At 40.9% G+C, this 21173-nt stretch overlaps 1 protein-coding gene across 2 annotated transcripts; it reads right to left on the reverse strand.

Moving 5' to 3' along the window:
• Window positions 1-539: 539 nt before the first annotated feature.
• NUDT4 (nudix (nucleoside diphosphate linked moiety X)-type motif 4) lies at window positions 540-19145 on the reverse strand. Of its 2 annotated transcripts, none has more exons than XM_012664038.1 (5): window positions 18634-19145; window positions 7483-7593; window positions 6145-6189; window positions 3635-3719; window positions 540-3367 (listed from the first exon to the last, which is right to left on the reverse strand). In XM_012664038.1, exons 1-5 carry the CDS (start codon window positions 18730-18732, stop codon window positions 3165-3167), a joined length of 543 nt encoding a protein of 180 aa, XP_012519492.1. In that variant the 5' UTR covers window positions 18733-19145; the 3' UTR covers window positions 540-3164. The 2 variants fall into 2 exon arrangements, with proteins under 2 accessions (XP_012519492.1, XP_012519491.1); XM_012664037.1 differs by having other exon boundaries at window positions 3635-3722.
• Window positions 19146-21173: the final 2028 nt, after the last annotated feature.

The raw sequence follows: 21173 nt of genomic DNA on the forward strand, positions 1-21173 counted from the left end.
CAGTTCCTCAGTTTCATGGAAGACATTTTTCCATGGACAGGGAAGGGGGGAACAGCCCAATTCCTAACAGGCCATGGACCAGTATGGGCTGCAGCCCAGCGTTTGGGGACCGCAGTGCTACACCATTAGACAGGCAACAAGATGGGAAGTATCCATCAGGAGAGTACTGATATCTTAGTGGTGGACAGTTCCTTTTAACCCAGCAATTCCACTAGTAATTATAAATGATCATAAATGAAGCATACAAATGTACTGCTCGTAAGAGATAGTCTGTATGATTATCAATGGGAGCGCAGTAAAATTACTTTAGAATGCCAGACAGGTTTTCACTTGGAGGATGAATGCAGTTAGGTTGAATGTTTGAACATGGTACAAAAATAACCTATGGTTAAGGAAGTAATGCACTGAAAGGTATAGCTCTCCCCTGGATATTTACTTTAAATATACATTCCAAGTCAAAATCATGTATCTTATCCAAATTTTCAGAAAGCTGATTATTTGTAAATCTGTTATGTTAAAAAAAAAAACCAGCAAGATCATTTCAATTTTTATTTGATATTTCCAAATATAAAAAAAGTCAAGATTCTTACACCAATTATCTCGAATGAGACCATGCAAAGCAATTCAGTGTGTACAACAATCATTTTTCCCCTTAGGTTCTGCTGCTTTATACAACGGTGTGAACGACAACATTGGATGGCATCTGCATGGTTGGAAAATGTCATCTCTTTACAAAAAAACATGCAAGACAGTTTCTACTTTGTCTGCAAATTAATTCACAATAACTACTTATTTTCTTTATTATTTAGGAGGCACATGGAACTGAAAAATTTAGCTGCCCAATTTTATTCAACTACCCCACAAAAAAAATGACATATGACAGTCCCAACACTCTACGAACTCTGGAGGGTTGAGATAGTAGACACTATTTGTTATCTTTAGTAGATTCAACTATTTAGAGCCTGGTAATACTGGCTTTTTCTCTTAACAGAAATCTCCTTAGGGTCTCTCCTCTAATTTTGTTAGACTGGGTTCCAGAAGAATAGTGAAGAACCCCTCACATGAAAATTTAAAGTGTGGAAACTATTCTGTTGCATTATACAAATTTTTGCTAGTTGCATAGACTAAAGACAGTTGGTTTGCTAAATGGCACTGAATTAAATCCTGACCCAAGTGGCACTATTCAGTCCAAATGTTTCTGACCAAAGAAAATTATACAACAATATTTATAGGCTAACTTTTAAGAGATGGTTGACATTAATACTGTACATATTTTACATGTCAAATACATAGTCCAAGATTTTATAAAATAAGTTCATGCATTATTACCTCTAAGAATATCATGTACAAGATAACCCCTCCCCCCCCACCAGTTCCTGTGACAGCATTCAGGTGGAAGCAGTCTTACACACAACAATCCAGTTTCTCTGCTGTGTTAAGTATATAATTTCAAGAAATTTCAGAGATTACTGACAAAAAATCTTAGTCCATTGAAGATAGAAAGTGTCAATTTGTGGGATTTAAAATGTTTCCTTTTTAAAAAACACCCAGAATACATAACCTCTGTACAAAGAAAAATATAAAAATTCTGGATGATCATGTTTGATCACACTACATAATTTAGAACGAAATATCATTGGTTAAAAGGTTTTCTACTTTACTCATTCCTTTGACAGCATTAATTTGTGAACTAACATTTATATTTAGCTCAGCTGCATTTATGGCACAAGATCTCATTTTCAAAATGGCACCGATTTTCCTTAAGTGTAACAGCACTCTATTTTTAGCAGCAATTATATTTTTAAAGGTTAACCATTTGTAGAACAAATGTTTTAATTATACTTACTTTCTACTTTATACTCACCAGTTACAACATTTACAAAAGGCTAAAGTCTACATAAAACATGATCCTTCACTCTCCCCAACCTCACATCTTAGTCAAAGGTTTTTCCACCCACCTCATTCTGACCTCGTTGGGGAAGTACAGGAGTCTCAGACAAGGTACCTATGTGTTTTAGATCAGATTCTTGATTTAAAGTGAGTATAAAGCCAAGTACAAGACAAAATAATTCTTAGATTAGATATATTCCAGTGCCCCAAAAGTTAGTTATGTGATAAATGGTATGGTACCTATTGACAACCTAGAAGAGATGAGACATTCTAAGGTGCCCTAACAATCTTACGTCTGTAACAGCTGAACAGCAAGAAGGCCATTTTACTCAACTGTTGCAGTCATCACTGACTGGCATTTAAGGTTAGACTCCACTCCTGTGGTTACCAGTAAACACAGAACTTTAACTCTAGAGGCGTCACTAAATTTAAAAACTGCAAATATGTTTTAAGAGCAATTTACATTGAGGGAAATATGGTTCTAAGGTATTCTGTGTAAAGAGAGATTACAGATTAATGGGACCTGGCAACTGAGCATGCTGAATCTAATTCGTGAGCAAATATAATGTTCACGTTAAGATGCATTTACTACATGCATTTTACTAACTATTTCCCCCAAATTCACCAACTCTGTAGAGTTACAGGGGCAATAGCCATCATCAGGTAGCTACTCACATAATACTATTTGTGAAAATTCAGACGAATGAGTCGAGAAATTCCCAAAAATAGCAAATTAAATCCTTCGCCAAAATAGTTATTGGATCATACATAAATAGCCCAAATCTGCAATTTATGAATTAAAATTGTGATCATATAAATCAAGTTTGGGGATGAATGGATTCCCTTAATATCAAGAACATTTTTCACTAATTCCCACCACAGAAGGATTTGTTGAATATGTTAATGCTGTGAATGAGAAAATTTGAGGGGAAAAATACACCTACAAATAATTTGATCTGACAAAACAGGCTGATGTCAAATAGACAAAAAAACTAATAAAATGCTGTTAAAAAACCAAAATAACACTGGGTGGGGGGGGGAGGGGGATACAGTTAAGGCATCTAAAAAAAATTCCACATGGCTTTGGCTTATTAAAATATTTTACACTATTTTTTAAAAGAAGATTTGAAAGCATCTGAAAAACATGCAAATTGTTTGAAAACCTTGCATGGCAAATTCAGACAGTTTGCAAGCGTCATTCAGATGTTTGCCGAAGAAAACAAAGAAGTCTCTCCTCATGAGACTGCACATGGGAGAGGCCTTCCCAATTCTTTCTATCTTATACTGGATGGCAACCCCGAGGTCTGTGCAGCAGTTACAAACAAGGCGTTGTTATCTGGAAGGGAAGGGACCATGGAATTGCCATTGGTTGGGGAACAACCCAGCTTTAGCTTTTCCAGATACTCTGCATGTACGGGTTTGTGACACTGGAGAACTTTGATTGCATCTTCTACTTTGAACCACTCTCTCTTCCTTCCTAGAGAACAGTATGACAATGGTTACTACACAGTCAATTTTACAAAGTAAGCCATACCCTGTTAACAATGTTAACTCCCCCCCGCAAAATGACTTAGACAACAATATGTTGGGGAAGAATTTTAAGGGATTCAAATGTGGAGATACATATTCATCTTCCCTTCTCTAAAAAGAAAAGTGACTAAAAACAATTTAAGACGAAACTGGATACAAGAATACAAGTACTTGGATTAAGAGCATTCAGACAGCAAAAGGAACAGGAGCTTACCGATATTAACAGAATCTTCCCAATCTTCTAATATTTCAGTGACTGTAAGAACATACACGTATGTTCTGTGCTTTCGGTCTTGGTTCTGCTTGAATATAAAAAGAAATACATTTTAATCTACAGGAGCTAGCCATGGACACATTTTTGAGGGAAAAATAATCAGTTCTGGCGTACTGCTGATTAGCATAGTATATTTCCCAGCATAAGTGAGCACACTCTAGTGTAGTCCAGCACAGAAGGGAGTTTATGTAAGACAAAACATTTAAAAGACAGAAGATTGGAATTGCACCTTCATCACCACCAATGGTTAAATTAGCTCCCAATGCTAAGCTTTAAACACTTTGGTTTCTGTATATTTGACATTATTTTCACAAAGAAAATCTTAAGATTTGGATGTCATCTATATTAAAGAACTGCATTCCTGTAGTTTTTATTCTGGGTCCTATTCCCTGGGGCTAATCCTAACCACCTCTCAATGCTATGGAAAAACTGTTTCCTTCAGGACCCAGTTCCTTTAGAACCTCGGTCCCCAACCCCCAGGCCGCTGACTGGTACTGGTCCACAGCCTGCTTGAAACTGGGCCGCACAGCAGGACGTGAGCTGGGGACCAGCGAGCGAAGCTTCATCTGTGTTTATAGCCATTCCCCATCGCTGAGCTCCTCCCCCAACCCCACCCCATCCATGGAAATTGGTCTCTGGTGCCAAAAAGGTTGGGGACCACTGCTTTAGAACACTCCTCTGATAGGTACATCAAGATTTGCATAAAGCACAGCCTTGCTAACCTAGACTGGGGCTGTTCAATGTTGGCCATCATTGGATTACTCGGGATAAAAGATTTTTAAAAAGAGACATAGTTTCAATTACTCTGGGGTGAGGCCCCCACAAAAAGTGTTGATATTTTAAAAGCTCCTAGATGAACTATGCACAGCTAGGGTTGAATACCTGGGTAGGTGCATTTTGGAATATTATTTTAGTACTATATGCTCAAACTCAATTTTCCCCATATTAAAATCAGCACCTCGCCTTGTCTCTAGATTAAAAATTACACCCAACTGGCCTGAAGATAAAGGGGCCACCTTTGTCCTGGTTACACTTAGCTCTTGGTCAGACTTTAGAAGATTAACGTGATTTTTCCTATCACAAATAACCTGAGTAATCCACTCAAACAGTATATTATGCCTGGGAAGAAATAAAAACAGCAACAGAGGCATCCATCTGTCATTTAAATATTTCTTTTCATTATTTTAAATGAATAAGTTGTCTTATTTCTATGTCTGGTGAATCAATAATTATTATGCTATGTTCAAATTCATTAAAAAAAAATAAAATCAATGGGGTAAATGGGCGGGGCACTCCCATTTTCCTTTATATTTCCTAAAGGGAAAGGTACATTGATACTTTATGTTAAGTAGTATTTGTAAAGCACTTAATGCTGTCAACTTCCCATATTACATAAGCTTGCTTTACAATGTGAGAAGTTTTTCTTCAAAAACCTTCTTTCTTCAAAACCTGCATATTGACAAATGTGTTATCTGTACCACAATATTTGAATCACAGAAAACCTCTGTATGTTTTTCAGTTTAACCAGGAGATGGTGCTATTTAACTGGGTAAACCAAGTGTTGAATTGTGGAAAAGTTTAAATAGAACCTAAATAAAGGGCTTTACTCTGAACAATTATTGTACTCTGGTGAGAGTTATCAATTCTACCGCGTGTTGTACAACTGGGATTTTTTTCTGAATTCCTAAAGACTTAAAAATAAAACGTATATAGTTCTACAGAAAGACAGAGCTAACCCTCAAATAGTATCTTGAAAAAAGGAAAGTCACCATGTTTCTGGTATATATCTAGGTCTGACTCTCAGATGAAAATATATTTCAGTAGCGTGGGTCTCAGAAACCAACCTCCTTTCTCCTTACTTCCCGTTAGAATGCCTATCACTTGAAAATTCTCTCCTTGTAAATTCCAGTCTGCCTTTAGTAAGTAATAAGGGATTATATGAAAGAATTCTATTCTTTTAGCATCTATTCCGTGTACTTGAGTTTTGTACCTTCACATGGTCCTTTAAGGATAAAGGCATTATGTATATCATCTAATGTTATGCACTTAAGGCAGTGGGTACATTTCCAGACAGAATCCACGAGAGACCTAAGCCCATATGAAGTATACGAAGTATATTCCATAAGGTATACTGCGAAGACACTGTGCCTCCTAAAAAGTCTACACTACACCTAAACAGTATAAATGAACTAAGAGATAAATCTTTCGGTATCAGCTTCACTGTACTGTCAAACAGAATTATTACCATAATAATGCTGTATAAAACTGATGATACATGAATAAGTTAAGTGGCTTTTAACTTACCTCTTTTCCGAATCTTTTTACTGACTTGCCTACTTCTAGTTTTAGAGAAATGTCTGGGGTTCAGGCTACTGCCAGATTATTTGGCTGCTTAGGAAGAAATCATTAATTCTATTATCAGCAAAGTGAGGATTACTTTTGTAACTCACCTCAAATATGCCCAGGAGTCTGCCCAATTTTCCTTTAACTCCAGCCTATTAAAAAAGATTTAAAAATGAAATGTAAAATGTTTTCCTTTTTATAACAAAATTTATAGAAAAGTTATAATCTGGCTATTTCAAGTTTTAAATCTAAACACAATAGGCGCCCCATACCGAGTCACGACCTCCCTGCTTCTGTGAGATTTGACCGCGCCAACATTCATCATAACCCGTGGTCTGCTATAAAGCACGGCTTAAGTTGTTCCACACGCAACTTCCTGGATCAGATTGTCATTTATTGTATAAGAAGTGGCAAAGACTGATCGAAAATTAGACTTCCTACCAATTGGGACAAAAACAGACTTTTCTGTGGGAAGTAATAAATAGCCTCTCCCCTTTCTTTTCACACAGCCCCAGGGGTAGGGTTCTGTCCCTGTGCTCCCCTTCTGCAGAGGCCTCACACTCACACCCAGCCCCGTGACAGATCGACTACGGCGTCACTGTGCCTCCCATTCAGATCCCTACTGCAAACTCAGATTGGAACGCGCGATTTCCTCCACTTAAAATGTGTTCTCTCCTCAGGAAGCTGCTCATCGTTCAAGACACATCTCTATGGAACCTTTCCTACGACGAGGCACCAAAGCCCAGTGAGAGAGCTTTAGTCCTCACTTCCCGTTTAACCCAGAACTGCTGGTTCAGTAACTTTCTGTGGCACTTATGTTCTGTTTTGCCTGTGAGTAAAAGCAACTTCTATTAGTAACTGTAAGAAGACACGCAAGTCATGCGTGCTTTTGTGCCTGAGTGTATGCCACATTTTACTGAACTTTAAGACAAAGCAGGTAAGATAAAAGCAATTTTCTTCTTGTTCATCTGAAAAAGAATTATGGCACAAGATTAATGTTTCTGTGCATCCTTGCTGAATGTTAATGCTAACCTTGCTCTGAGGCAAGGCCACCATGTTATACGTCGATCACTGATCAAATAATAAATCTGATCAACAGAAGCTGGATGCTATACAATTCTGTGGGGACTTCTGCATTGATTTTATTTTTTTATTATTATTTTTTTCTTTTTAGTTCACCTACAGCAGCAATACATTGATTTTAGGTATTTTTCTAGCAGGTAAAATAAACCTTACCTGCTTTACAAAATGCTAGCTACAGTCACATGCTTAAAAATGTTGCATCAGGCAATAAAAAAGCACTCTTGTTCGCCTGCCTATCTTCTTGCCTTTCCTCAGTGTTACGTAGCAAATGCCTTGTTTATAAATCTTACACAGATGCTTCTCCTGTAAAACTCTAAAATATAGTTTGTATTAAAGGAAAAACAAACTACTATTGATCTCACCTCCTCATAAACTTCCCTCACGGCAGCCCCGCCAGGTTCCTCCTCGGGCTCCATTCCTCCTCCTGGGACAATCCATTGGTCTGGGTACCGACTGCTACTCACCAACAGCACCTGGAAGACCAAGAGTACAAGTATAAATATAGACTTCCAGACTGAGAGGCACTAGGAATATAAATAACATTCTCAAACCTTTGCAAGGTTGTACTTCTATTCTAGATTAATCCATTTTTTAAATTTCCTTAAAATTGTGAGGGGTATGTGTTATACTATAAAAAAGCCAACTGACATCCTTTGTAAACACCATCTTTCTGAAACCAGAACTCAACATTAACGTGGTCACATTATTAAATCATTCTGTATCTAATAATTTAAACCACCAGAGTCAATTAGTAAACTGCAACGCTTAGATACTAACAAAAGATAAAAGCAGAGACTTGGTTTATTAACCCTAGAGCTGTACACGTGGAGATCTGTGATCACACCAGTTTCTTTAGGTATAGAATCCACCACATTTAAGGATATAAGACTATCGGCAGGTCACCGTTTCCTCCCCCGTACACTGTAAGAATACTTACAAGATAACAGATGCTGTGAGAAGGGAACAGAAAAATGCAGGTAAAGCCAACGTGGGGTACAAAGAGTGCTTGCTATTTTTATGCTTATGATTAGGTGGAAAGAGGCACCCTTCATATTTTGAACCTATATAAATCAGCAAAAGTCACCCCACTTTTGTAACAGGCATCTATAATTTATGATCTAGAACAGGGTTGGCAAACTACAGCTCACCGCCTGTTTTTGTGCAGACTGTGAGCCAAAAATGGTTTTTGTATTTTTAAAATATGTGAAATCCAAATTTCAGTGTTCATAGATAAAATTTTATTTAGAATCTAGACACACTCATTCATTTTTACATAATGAATATGGTTGCTTTAGTGGTACGGCAGCAGACTGAGTACATGTGACAGGGACTGTGTGGCCCTCAAAGCTTAAAATATTTATTTGGCCCTCTAATTTGGAAAAGTCTATGGGCCCCTGATCAAGAACAGCATTAAGCTTCAAGTGTGCAAACCATTTTAAAAAGCTACTATATTATCACAGACAAGTATCCTAGAGTTTATTTAACAATACCTAAAACAGGTAGTATATACCCATCTCACAAATGAAATTGTAGGTGGTTAGGTTGAAATTCACTCAAGTTAAAAAAAAAAAAAAAGCTATGATAAACAACTAAATGATATTTATAAGGTAACAGGTGTCTTCACTAACAAAAATATTTGCAAAATTATCTTAGTATATTGCCTTTAAGTAAATTTAAATAGTTCTCCCTAGAAAAACACATCAAGTTTAGAATGAAGTTTAATCCCCAGTGTGGGTACTGATTTTTTTTTTACATGCATGTCAGCATTCCTGCCCAGCTCCCTCCCCACTGCCAGTGGAACTGATGGCCCGTAACAGTGCATGGCCAGCACAGGTATCCTCTCTTACCTCCTGAGGTAAGCCACCAGGAACTTAACCTTTCCCAACTGGCAAGTTTCAGATGACAGTGGTTCAGCAACTCCCACCTTTCTCCCAAACCCCCAAAATGCTGAGGTGGAAGAGAATTCCTATTTAGGTACATAACTCCCTCATTAGAAAAGCAGCACACCTTTGCTTATGGACAATCCATCACCTCAGAGTAAAGGGGTCGCCATTGTTTCTCATTTCCACCCTCCCCTCCTGTTTCTCATTCTTGATCTGGACAGGAGGACTCTGCCGCTTCCACCAGCATCCTTCCTTCAAGCAAATAACTGGCAAAACAGTGGCAAATCCAGCTAAGCATGCAAATTAACCTATCAACTGACAAAGCCTCAGGTGAAATACTAACGGCTGTCTTTGAGGGTGAAGTCCAAATACAGCAATTTTGGTAAACTAAAATGAAATGTAAGACAAGCTTAAATTTAAGCTTTCTTAAGTATTAGAAAACAGGGCTTAAGTATAAAAATCAGAAACTAAAGACCAGAGTAAGCAAATCTAACAAGTATCAGAAAATACAGCTTTGAACTTGAAGGTGTTTGTAACTTTACAGGAGATCATGATCAACATGTGTTTCATTCCTCGATGCGCACAGAATGGGTTAATAAGCTACCTTTCAGCGCATCATTTCCTTGCCTGTACAGAAAAGTGTTAATAACTACCCTTGTTGGATTGTTGGGTGTTAATGAGTATAAAACACTTCAGGCCCTGGCCTAAGCACTAACTGTCGGCTCTTAATAGTCCTTCCACTCTCCCCCCAACGGTGTTGAATCAGCTTACCGATAGTTATGCTCATTCCCAAATTATGCCAGTTGTACTTGTTTTATGATTACTGAGAATTAGTGATGAAGTGAGGAGGACAGAAAGAAATCTATCAAAAAATTCTGCGAAGATTCACTGAAAGTGGACTTATCAAAAACTGCTGTCAAATGAAATACAGATGAAACTACTATAAAAGATTGGAAAAGGGCATTGGGTGAGGTGGCTCACGCCTGTAATCCTAGCACTCTGGGAGGCCGAGGTAGGAGGATTGCTTGGGGTCTGGGAGTTCGGAGACCAGCCCAAGCAAGAGCGAGACCCTGTCTGCAGCCAAAATAGAAACGTTAGTTGGGTGATGGCACGCACCTGTAGTCCCAAGGCCTCAAACTCCTGGAAGCTACCTGGGAGGCTGAGGCAGAAGGATCACTTGAGCCCAGGCGTTTGAGGTTGCAATGAATTATGATGACACCACTGCACTCTAGCCAGGGCGACAGAGCAAGACTTATGTCTCAAACTCCTGGAGGCTACCTGGGGAGCTACCCGGGAGGCTGAGGCAGGAGGATCACTTGAGCCCAGGAGTTTGAGGTTTCAACGAGCTATGATGACACCACTGCACTCTGGCCAGGATGACAGAGCAAGACTATGTCTCCAAAAAAAAAAAAAAAAGGAAGAAGACGACTGGAAAAGGGCAGTAATAGCAAGTGTTGGTCCTGATTGCAGTTGGAAACCTTTCTGTCTGGTCCCTAGGTATGGGTTAGGGATAACCTGGTTTCTACTGCCTAGATGAAATTCTTACTACACAATTCTATGTTCTCTAAGCAACTTCCTTGATTACCTTTATAATGGGACAGGATGATGCAAGCGGCTAGCCACCTGAAAAGGACATCCTCACTTAGTTAACTGGGGATTTTCAAAATCATCCACATTCAAAATGTTTTAATCCTGAAAAATGAATTCAAACTGTCACGTATCAATGACTATTATGTTCCCAATTCTCCAAGACAGTCTGTGAGACCTAAATTACATATGATTAATAATGTTGAAAAATCCATTAATATAATCTATGTCTGCTTTTCTGAACTAACATTTAAGCTTCAGATTTAAAATTTAAAACCAAACCTTTATCTATAGGATATCCACACAACTAAACTTTTCTTCCAAAAGTCATGGAACCTCTCCATGGTTCAACATTTCCCCTTCATAAATTACTTTTTAGGCAGCCTTATGGAAACAGATTTATATAAATTTTGGACAAGTGATTTAGCCTAATCCAAGAATTTATCGTGCAAGAATCCCTTGACATTCCAAAAAGATTCAATCTGACCAAACCATTAACTTCAAATGTATTTTTCCAAAAAATGATCACTTTAAATGAGAACTTAGTGCCTGTGGTATAGGAATGATTGGCCATCTAAACTACTAGTTTAAGAGATCTGATACACAGGTCATGGTACAGATTTGAACATCAAGTACTTGCCTGTTCATCTCAAGTACTTCACTAGGCAGTTCAAGGGAGGGCAAGGCCACATTTGGGAGAGGGAGGGGAAGGCAATCATTAAGAAAGCAAGAACTGAGGGATGCACTCCACGGACCAGAGAATAGATAGGACTATGGCACAGGTCTGCCCAGGTGGAAGAAATGGATCTGAACTGCATTCAGAGACAAGGATAATTAAAACCAACCTCATCTTCCCTCCCTGAATAAAAATGAGTGAACCAAGTTTTTAACTTGAGGCCAGCTAGTGGGACAGCAAGGCAATCCCGCAATTATCTGGCATCTGTCATGCACATGACAAAAGGCTATATGGAAGCACAGAAAGCGCCTCCAGCCCTAGACTGATACAAATGATGAAAAGTTGCTATCATGTTGGATATGGTGTTTATATTTTAGTTAGGCAGACAACAGAAGACAAAATGACTGTTTTGAGTAGGGGGTTGGGATTAAGATGAACACACGTGACTCAGAATTTTCTAAGCACCCCACACCTGCTTTATTTCAGAGGGTTGCTAACACAGCAGTAAGATCACAAATATGAAAGCCAACTTTACTCTTACATAGCATTTTATAGTGTTCAGTATTATGGCTACTATGACCATTTTTCTTTCCGGGAAAGGATTTCACCAAGTTAAACAGCCTAGGATTAGAAAAGAGCAAATGCTGAGTCCACTTGCTCAAGGCTTCTTGGGCGTGGCTGCGGGTAAAATTAAATATATAATTTTAAAAAAAGAGAGAAGAGCAAATGGGGATGGTGGTGGTGAGCTGCACTGAAGTGTGCCACAGTCACTCCAGAACTATCAAGAATGCAAGCAAAAAATTAAGGCTTTTCTGTTGAAGTCACTTGGAATTTGCTGAAGATGAAAACCAACAATCTAGACTTTTCTGGATTACATTTTTTAAAGAACTACTGTACTAAAGTAGTTCAGCTTTAAGAACAGTTTTGTAAAAAGCATGCAAATAATAAAGGATTTGATGTGATTAACTATAGTTTTCCAACATTAAACAGATACAACACACCTTTCTGTTACTATAAATTTCAAGTGCTCCACAAAAAAATTGAGACTGATGAAAATGTCTGGTATAGTCAAGAATGGAAACTGCTTCTTACATGAATTTTTTTAGATATGAGTACTGAGCACAGTGAGTGTTTTTACTGGGTACCTATGTTTTTGGCTTCATTATACCCCTTCTACTAAAATTCCATGGGCAAAGTGAACTATCAATATCTTCCACACATGTAGAAATATAAAATGGAACCTCAGCACAATTTACTGTAAGCCATTTTTTTTGGTTTGTTTTGGTGAAGCCATTTACTGAATCACAGTAACAGCAACCTCAATGTTTGTTTTTCTTGCAATAATACTGATTTCAGGTAATAGGTAGCTGGTCCTGAGCCCCTCCCACAAACACTGGAAGAATCTCAATCTACAAAACCATATTCCAAAGCATTATTATTTCATACCCCCAGAAGTACACTAACAGCTTCCTAAACATTTCTACAACATCCTCAAATCTACTAGATCTATAATATAGTTATCATGCTAATTAATGCTCTAAAAACATTATTGCAGTAACAAAGACGTACTATAAAAGCTCATTCAGGAGAACATACTCCACCAACTGACAGCCATGCATGGTCATTCACGGGTTTTACATTCTTTTACAACTAGCTTTCTGAGTATATTAGATTTTCTGTACCCATCAAGATGGCAGTCTGTCACATTAGTGATAAGATGACAAAGATAAAAGTAGACATTCAACCTTCCAGATAAGCCAGGACTGCGATCCAAGGAAAGACTCATAAAAAGGAGGCTACTCATCCCACGAGGTTGCAAATTTCAAGTGCTGAATCATAAAATTCAGAATTGAGTAACTCTCAAATCCTAAAGCCAAAGCTTTAAGATTGGGGTGAAAAGACACTTCTTCCTACTCTATTCAGTGTGACCGTCTTCATCTAAGCATTCCTTCTACTACACTATTGGACCTTATTCCCTCTTGCCACATATCAGACAACTACCGGAATAAAACACCATTCATCTGGCATTACCGAAAGAGTCATTTCTCACACTTGCCTTTTCCCAGATACCTAATGTTATTTAGCAGTATCTATCACTTTAAGTATGGATTATGTATTGATAAGCTTCAACTTGGGATAAAACTTTGGGAATTGGAATGATCTACTGTATTGACTCTACACCCTGTATCACTGAACAGGTCCTCCTCACTGGGGAAGTTTACCAGTGTGCAAACTAAAAAATGTGTTCAAGGTCTATGTAATGCAGTTATGCCTTCAGAGGCTGGAGGTACATGAGATCGTTAATCCTCTCTACCGAGTGGCCTCAAATTGCCATTTGTGGTTTCAGCTTTTACCCTTAAAACTGCTATTGGTCATTGCCTGCCACCGGGAACAACTACCCACCACAGATACCACTTCTGTTCCAGGGTAGGGAAGTGGGGGAGCCATTCAGAGAACCTCTCACATGATCCCTAAATCTAAGAATGAAGAGTTTTATTTTGTATATTGTAGCTATTTATTATAGAAGCTGTTTTGGGGTTGCTTTTTCTCCTCACATTATCATGACTCAAGATACCATGAATAGTCAGAGTTAACCTACCTCTACTATAGTTAACTGTTTCATAGGAATATAGCCAAAATTAGGCCAGCAGCATTATTAGGAACACCCACTATGCACAGACAGACATTTTAAAAGATCACAGGTTAAAAGAATGGTTATGATATATGCTAACCAGCTACCTACTGCTATCATTAAGCAAATCAGTTGGCCTGGACTACAGAGGCACCGAGAACCAGGAATAACAGTTCCTTCTGCTAAACTATGTTGAAACCAAATGAAATTATATGGGATTGGTAGCTAAAAGTACTATCAATAACGTGGTAAGTCAGGTTGATCATGTTTTCTCCTAGCACGTAAATGTTTTAAGTGATGGGGTATAGCTTTTTCACAATTAGAGAAAGCCTTGAGATATACCAAGATCCTAGGAAAAAAAAACAGATGGAAATTCTACAGAAGTGCCTTCTCTTGATGAAGCAGCTGGTTTAATGGCCTAAGAAAACCTTCTTTAGGTCTGGGAGCTGGAAGTACAGATGAAGAGGTCGGTGACATCTCCCTGTGTTTTTAAAAGGCTATCTTTGGACAGTATTCAATTTTGATAAAAAGAGGTCTCCATTTGAAGCAAATATGTTCAAGGACTTAAATCTCTGAAGAACTATGAGCTCCAGAGTATACATCTGAAAAGGGTGGACTGTTGGTTCTAGATGTAAGAATGCTAGTGGAGATTTAATTGTACTAATATTTCTTACTAGGATTGTTATTGTTTATTGGAGCTCTGGTTTTGAGTTCTAGGTTTTGAGACTATCTTTCCCATCAAGTCTTAGTTTTACTGCATGATTTTGTAGAACTCAAGATTTTTCGGGCATATACACTCAGCATTCTAACAGACCATCTGTAGAAGATACTGCCCCTGGCTCAGGGAGCTTAAAAGCTAATTAGAGTGTTGGGTCCAATGCAAGGGAGTGGTCAGTTCTTCAGACTGATTTGTCAATGCCTCTCTCTTGCAACTGTGCCTGGATTCCGCTCAGGATCAAGTCATTTCTATTTCTCCATTTAGTAGTTTATACTATTTTGCTGCCAGATCACTCTCAAGCTTGAATAAATCTAAAATCTAAATATTCTTTGTTCAAAACCAAGAGTTCCCTTCTTGCCTAGCAACTTCTCAGCCTTACATTTAAGGTGTTTTATGTTTTTCAACTATTAATTGTTCTATGCTACCCTAAGCTGCAGCCCAACAAGACCACAGCCCCAAGACTTGCTCTATTTGGGATGCTTGGTCCCTTCTTTCTTTGCTGCTGAAATCCACTTCCATATGACTCACATTGGATCCAATGTCAAAAGCATCTGACAGCACTTTTCCCTTACTTTATTTCCCTTTATGTCAGTCATTTGTCCAACCTCCCACTACAGAATGTGTTCCTTAGGAGCTGAGACTTCACCTTTGCATCCCCTATTCAAACCACCATATATGCAAATGTGTTCAACGGAACCCATTTCTGGTCACTCATTTGTAAAGGTATTGTCATCTCTCACTGCACAAGCACAGTACCGCAGCTACACTCTATGGCACAATTATTTATGGACTTGTCTGGAAGCCCAACTGCCAAAAGTGAGGGTGGTTCACCACAGAAATAACTAGCTTGAGGTGGGTCAAATAAACAAAAAGATTTAGAAACAAAGGACTAGGGCTCCGAAAAGATCTGCCAGCTTTGGTGACCTTGGAACCAGTTACTTCTGTTACCTAATTTCTTCCTGTATAAATGCTAATACTTACCCCACAGGGCAGAAAAAGGTAATAGGAAAAAATACAAAGCCACCTCAAAAGAAAATAGAGTCTGATGTTAGAACCTTCTTTCCTAGAATAACCTGTTCTAAAAAGTAAGGACTGCTCAGGAGTTTGAAACCAGCCTGAGTAAGAGCGAGACCCCGTCTCTACTAAAAATACAAAGAAATTAATTGGACAACTAAAAATATATAGAAAAATTAGCTGGGCATGGTGGCGCATGCCTGTAGTCCCAGCTACTCGGGAGGCTGAGGCAGAAGGATCACTTGAGCCCAGGAGTTTGAGGTTGCTGTGAGCTAGGCTGACGCCACGGCACTCACTTTAGCCCCTCACTCTAGCCCGGGCAAAAGAGTGGGACTCTGTCTCAAAAAATAAATAAATAAATAAATAAATAAATAAAAAGTAAGGACTTACTGAGAACTTCAGTTCAGGGAGAACCAGATGGAAGCCACCACATAGCTTCTTGGGGTTAGAGGGAAGTTACTTTTACTTCAATTTATATCTCTAAACATTCATCCTCAAACAAAACACATGTTTAAATCTCCTAACCAAGATCTAGGTGTTGTTAACCCAGTAGAGGGAAACATTTCTCACCTATTAGCTAAAGAGAGGTGGGTTAAAGCTGGTTTCTATCCCATCCTTGGAAGGCTGGCAATGTAATTTCAACAGAATGGAAACAAATTAATAGCAAAACAGTAAGATGTCTAGGAAAGCTGATAGAGTTTATTCTGTAATTATCTTGTAACAGAGCCTCAACTATATACAACCACAGAAATGAAGACTCTGGAAGAGCCAAACCAGATGTTAAAGTTGGCTGTGCATTTTAGAGAATTCCAGAATCATCCCTCAGATCACATCCTCTAACAAGCTGATTCACTGGGATTCTCAACCTACAGGTTATCAGATTTGAAGTTTTATACAATGGATTTTGCTAATATATTCCCCAAATCTTACTTCATCTTATCTAATGGCACTAAGTCTCCTGACTCAACTAGAGGCTATGAAAGTATTTATTAGAGCAGAAACAATTCCCAAGCACAAAAATAATCCATTTATCTGCTAAAGTAATTCCTGGTGCTCCTGTCAGACATCGATTTACACCGTACACACAACAGAGATCATTTCAATTTCCTCCCACCCCACCCCCATTTTCCCCTAAGGATTTACATTTTTACAGAACCTGAATTCCAAGTTCACATATGGCAAGACTTTACAGTCACCACTTTCAGAAAGGCTTCCAAGTTTAGCCTCACAAAAATCTCACTCATTCAACAATGAGCATCCAATTGTGATGGGCTGGGCCCTGTGCCAAGAGCCCAGAATCAGGAGTAAGGATTAGACCCTAAATACTGACTCCACTATTTCCTAATTGTATCGTTCGCGCAAAGTATTTATGCTCCGCAACTGACTCATCTATAAAAATGGTAATAACCAGCACTACCTCCAAGTGTTAAAAGGATTAAATGTAACAAACTTTCTTCTGGCAGTGCCTAGCACCTTATAAGCACTCAACTAAGAATATGATTATACAATGATGAGTAAGTCAGACAAGATCCTTGACCTATCTTGATCACTTCAGGCTATTATATTCTTTCATATTCCAAGTTTGCTTTGTCCTAATGTAGCCCTTCACTTTGTTCATTTTGTATATGTTAAAAACCTTTCCCTCTGTAGTTTCTAGCTCTCCTAAGTAGACCTATGTTAAAGACACAGACTCTGTTTCTCTGGAAACTCCTTCAGGAATAGGTCTAACACTTAAAGGCCGAACTAAGCACAAGTCAGCTAACCTAAAGGGCTTTCTTAAAATAAATAAATAAATAAATAAAGCAAAACCAGTTTGAAAAGGACAATTTTAAAGCACTTGGTTTTTGTTAACATGAAACAACTACGCCACCAAATGTATACTATGTCACACTCATCATAACTGCAGGGACTAAGCAGTAAGGAAGCCATTAAATTCCTATCTCCAGCTTTAGCCTAGTACTTTATTAGACACAGTTGGTTATGGAAGCAGAATTCACAATGTTAATTTTTTTTCCTTTTTTAATCATTTTAGGAGTGGCAATGCTAAAATATTTTCATTATCTACCAAATACCTACTATTGTCCTAAGCACATTTAAAACAGTGAGCCATCTTTTAATTAAACAAATATAACTGAAATAAGTAAAAATCGCTCTACAAGGAAACCCCAAGGGTCTCACACTCTCAACTCGATGCACATGGGTAAATTACACAAGATTGACTGCTCTTAGAACTAGAAAGCCTGCTCCTCTCCAGATGTTAAGTCATACAGCAAAGTAAAGAAGCTTTTATAAATATGCTGAGAGCGAGAGATTACTGTCTGAAATGGCAACTTTGCCAATCTCTCTAGTCCACCTCCTCCCCTGTGGCGTTACTGCATTTTTCACAAACCATCCTCATGCAGTCAGAAAACTTTAAAAAGGCCGTTTTGAAAAAAATAAGTGCAATTATACCAACCGCTAGTAGGGTGATAGATCCACTTAAAAAGTGAAACTGACAAAACTAGACCGAAGGGGTTTTATTTTAAAGCACGAGGACTGTTTGCTAGTCCATCAACACGCTTAGACTTATTCCGAGCCCGAAAACTGCCATAATACGGAAGGAAAATGTACAACAGGCAGATGGGCTCGAGCTGCAACACTCACGCCATTTCCACCCTCTCTGTGAGCGCTCGAGGTTTATCCGGCTTCAAACTCAATTCGCACGTTAAGATGGTGACTCCCACTAGGCAACACTCGCTCGGCCCGGGACCCTGCCGGGGGCCGGCGGCATCCCGGCCTCGAGTCCTCAAGAGGGCCCAGACGGAGAGCGCAGGGCTGGGCGAGCCCCTTTGTCTCCACTCCCAAGCCAAGAAAGGAAGGAAGGAGGGCGGCCATGGGGGAGGGAGCCGATGACTCCCAGGCCAGCAGCCGGAGGGTCGGCAGGGAAGGGAAGGGGAAGCAGCGCCTGCCCCCGGCCAGCCCCGGCGCCCCGCGGAGGGCAGCGTGCGCGCCGGTCGCCCTCACCTCGTCCTCCTGCTCGCTCCGGAAGCACAGGCACGCCGCCCGCTTCTTGAAGCCCTCGCGGTCATACGTCCGCGTCTGGTTGGGCTTGAACTTCATCATAGAGGCGGGCTCTTGCTGCTCCGACCGCCGCCGCGGGGGCCCGGCCGCCGCCACCCCGCCGGGGAGTGGGGCGAGGGCGAGGCTCGGCGCTGGGGCGCCGGGCACGCTGGTCGGCGAAGAGGCGGCGCGGGGAGGCGCGGCGAGGTCGACCAGTCGGTTCCGCAGCCAGCGGCTGCTTGGACGCAGTGCGGGATGCGAGCGCCGGTTACTGGAGCCCGGGAGCCGGGATGGAAGTGCCGCCTCTGCCCCGCAGTCCGCCGCTCTCCATGGAGCCCGCCTCCCGCTCGCCTCCGCTCCCTCCGGCCGCTGCCGCCAGAAGAAGAGCGAAGCTCGCGACGCGCGGAGACAGTTGCGAGGACCCCGCGCCCTGAGCAGCAGCACCGCGGCGGCTACGCGCCACCCCCTCCGACCCTATTTAAGCGGGGCCCGCGCGCGGCCCGCCCCAGCTGCGCGCGCGCGCGCGCGCCACCGCGCCTGCGCGCCGAGACCGTTGCGGTGGGGGCGGGGCCTCGGGCGCCCGGTGGGCGGGGCCGCGCGCTCCGGGGCTTGTGTTTGGCGGGGCCTCCGGGCTAGTTCTCCCGCAGAGCGTGGAGTGACCGTACCCGGAAGAATGCTTGTGAATGGAAAGAAGCCAAGACTCCCCTCCCTCCCTGCTTATACCTTCGACTTTTCCCAGGAGGGCCCTAAATACCATCTACGAGAGGGACTCTAACTGCATAAATCCTCTGCAAATTTGCATCCTGGTCAGGAAATGACAGGAGGCATTGCAACGATTGCAGAGACCTCGCGGTGACCGTAGGCACGTCCAGAATTCGCCTGTGTAGCACGGGGAGGGGAAGGTGAAGGCTCAGAAAGGTTAAGGCATTGATTAAGGGTTTTTTCTTTTCTTTCTTTCTCTGTTTTCTCGGATGAGGAAAGGCAAATTTCCTCCCCGCCCCTTTTTTTTTTAATCTTTAGTTGGGGGGTGGCTTGTGTTCTTTCAAGAGTCAGCTCAGGCTTACACATTTCTTCCACGCCGTCTGTAACATCCCTCGTTTTGTCCCACCGTTCGGAATATATTCATTAATACTGGCAATGGCTAGTAGTTACTAAGTGGTTTCTGTGTGTATCTCAAGCTAAGTAACAGGCACAGCTGGGCCACAACACTAAACATAATGGAATTTCTGCTATCTGGGAGCTTACAGTCGCTTGGGGACTTGGGATGGACAGCCTCTACATTTCAGAGTGTTACAGAAGGGCCAATGTTAAGGAAGCTCAAGAGAACCACCAACCCACTCCATCCTGCCTTTCACAGAGGCCCAGGCTGCTTGGATCCTGGCCCAGCCGTTTGTTGGTTGCTTTTTCATTCCTGGAGGGCCTACTGTGTGTGCCAGGCAATGGCATCTAACAAAACCAGGTAGTCCCTGGCCCTCCAGGAACTTAGACTCCTGAGAACAGATGGTCAAATATTAAACAATCACTCAATACAGGTTAAACTGCATACGTAATGAGGTCTAAGGTGGTAGAGGGATTCAGAGGGAGGTTTAACCAGATCTGCAAGTCAGAAAATCTTCCTGGAGGCAAGCAGGAGCTGAGGGCTGAAGAAGGAGATAAGTAAAGCCGGAGCAGAAGAACTTTCAAGGCCAAGGGAACTGGGATTTATGCAAAGCACAATGGGGGAGGGAGTGAGAAGAGTTCTAAGAAATGAAAGAAAAAGGCCAAGTGTGGCTGCCAGTGGGAGGGAAGCTGGCCCCACCTCTGGCTAAGGGGCTGTGAGTTCTGAACACTGAGAGGCTGGAGACCCTTGGAGAGTTCAGAGCGGGGCACTGGTCTTTTCATTCTAGACTCTGACCTCATTTAGATTTGGGGCTGCTGCATCTAACTCGTCTTCTTACCCCAGAGCCTAGCAGTTGTAAGTTTGTAAGAATGAGTTAATATTGAATAAATGATTTAAGGAGTAAGGCTTCACCGCAATTGGAAATCTCATCAAGGACTGGGCACTGTGGCTCACAGCTATAATCCTAGCATTCTGGGAGGCTGAAGCAGGAGGATTGTTGAAGTCTGGTGAAACCACTTGAAAGTTTAACTATTTCCAGAATTTACAAACATGGGCAGTACACATCTAGCTGGGGACTCCAGTATGGCTAAAACGTGATTATTATTTTTAGATAATTGGTTCACATTGACAAAGTGATTAATCTCACTGTGAGCTTTTAAAATGACAAAGAAGATTCCATTTCCTCTGCTCAAAACCCTTCAGAGATCTGGCTTTTAGGGTGTAGCAGCTCATGCCTGTAATCCCAGCACTTTGGGAGGCCGAGGCCGGAGGATTGCTTGAGCCCAGGAGTTCGAGACCAGCCTGAGCAATAGCAAGACCCTGTCGTAAAATAAAAAAAGAAGAAGATCTGGCTTTTAGTTGGTGCTTAATAAACACTAGGTGATTGAATGTTGGTCTACTCAGG

Source organism: Propithecus coquereli, unplaced genomic scaffold, assembly GCF_000956105.1.
Source record: "Propithecus coquereli isolate 6110/MARCELLA unplaced genomic scaffold, Pcoq_1.0 Scaffold85, whole genome shotgun sequence".
NCBI classification, from domain to species: Eukaryota; Metazoa; Chordata; class Mammalia; order Primates; family Indriidae; genus Propithecus; species Propithecus coquereli.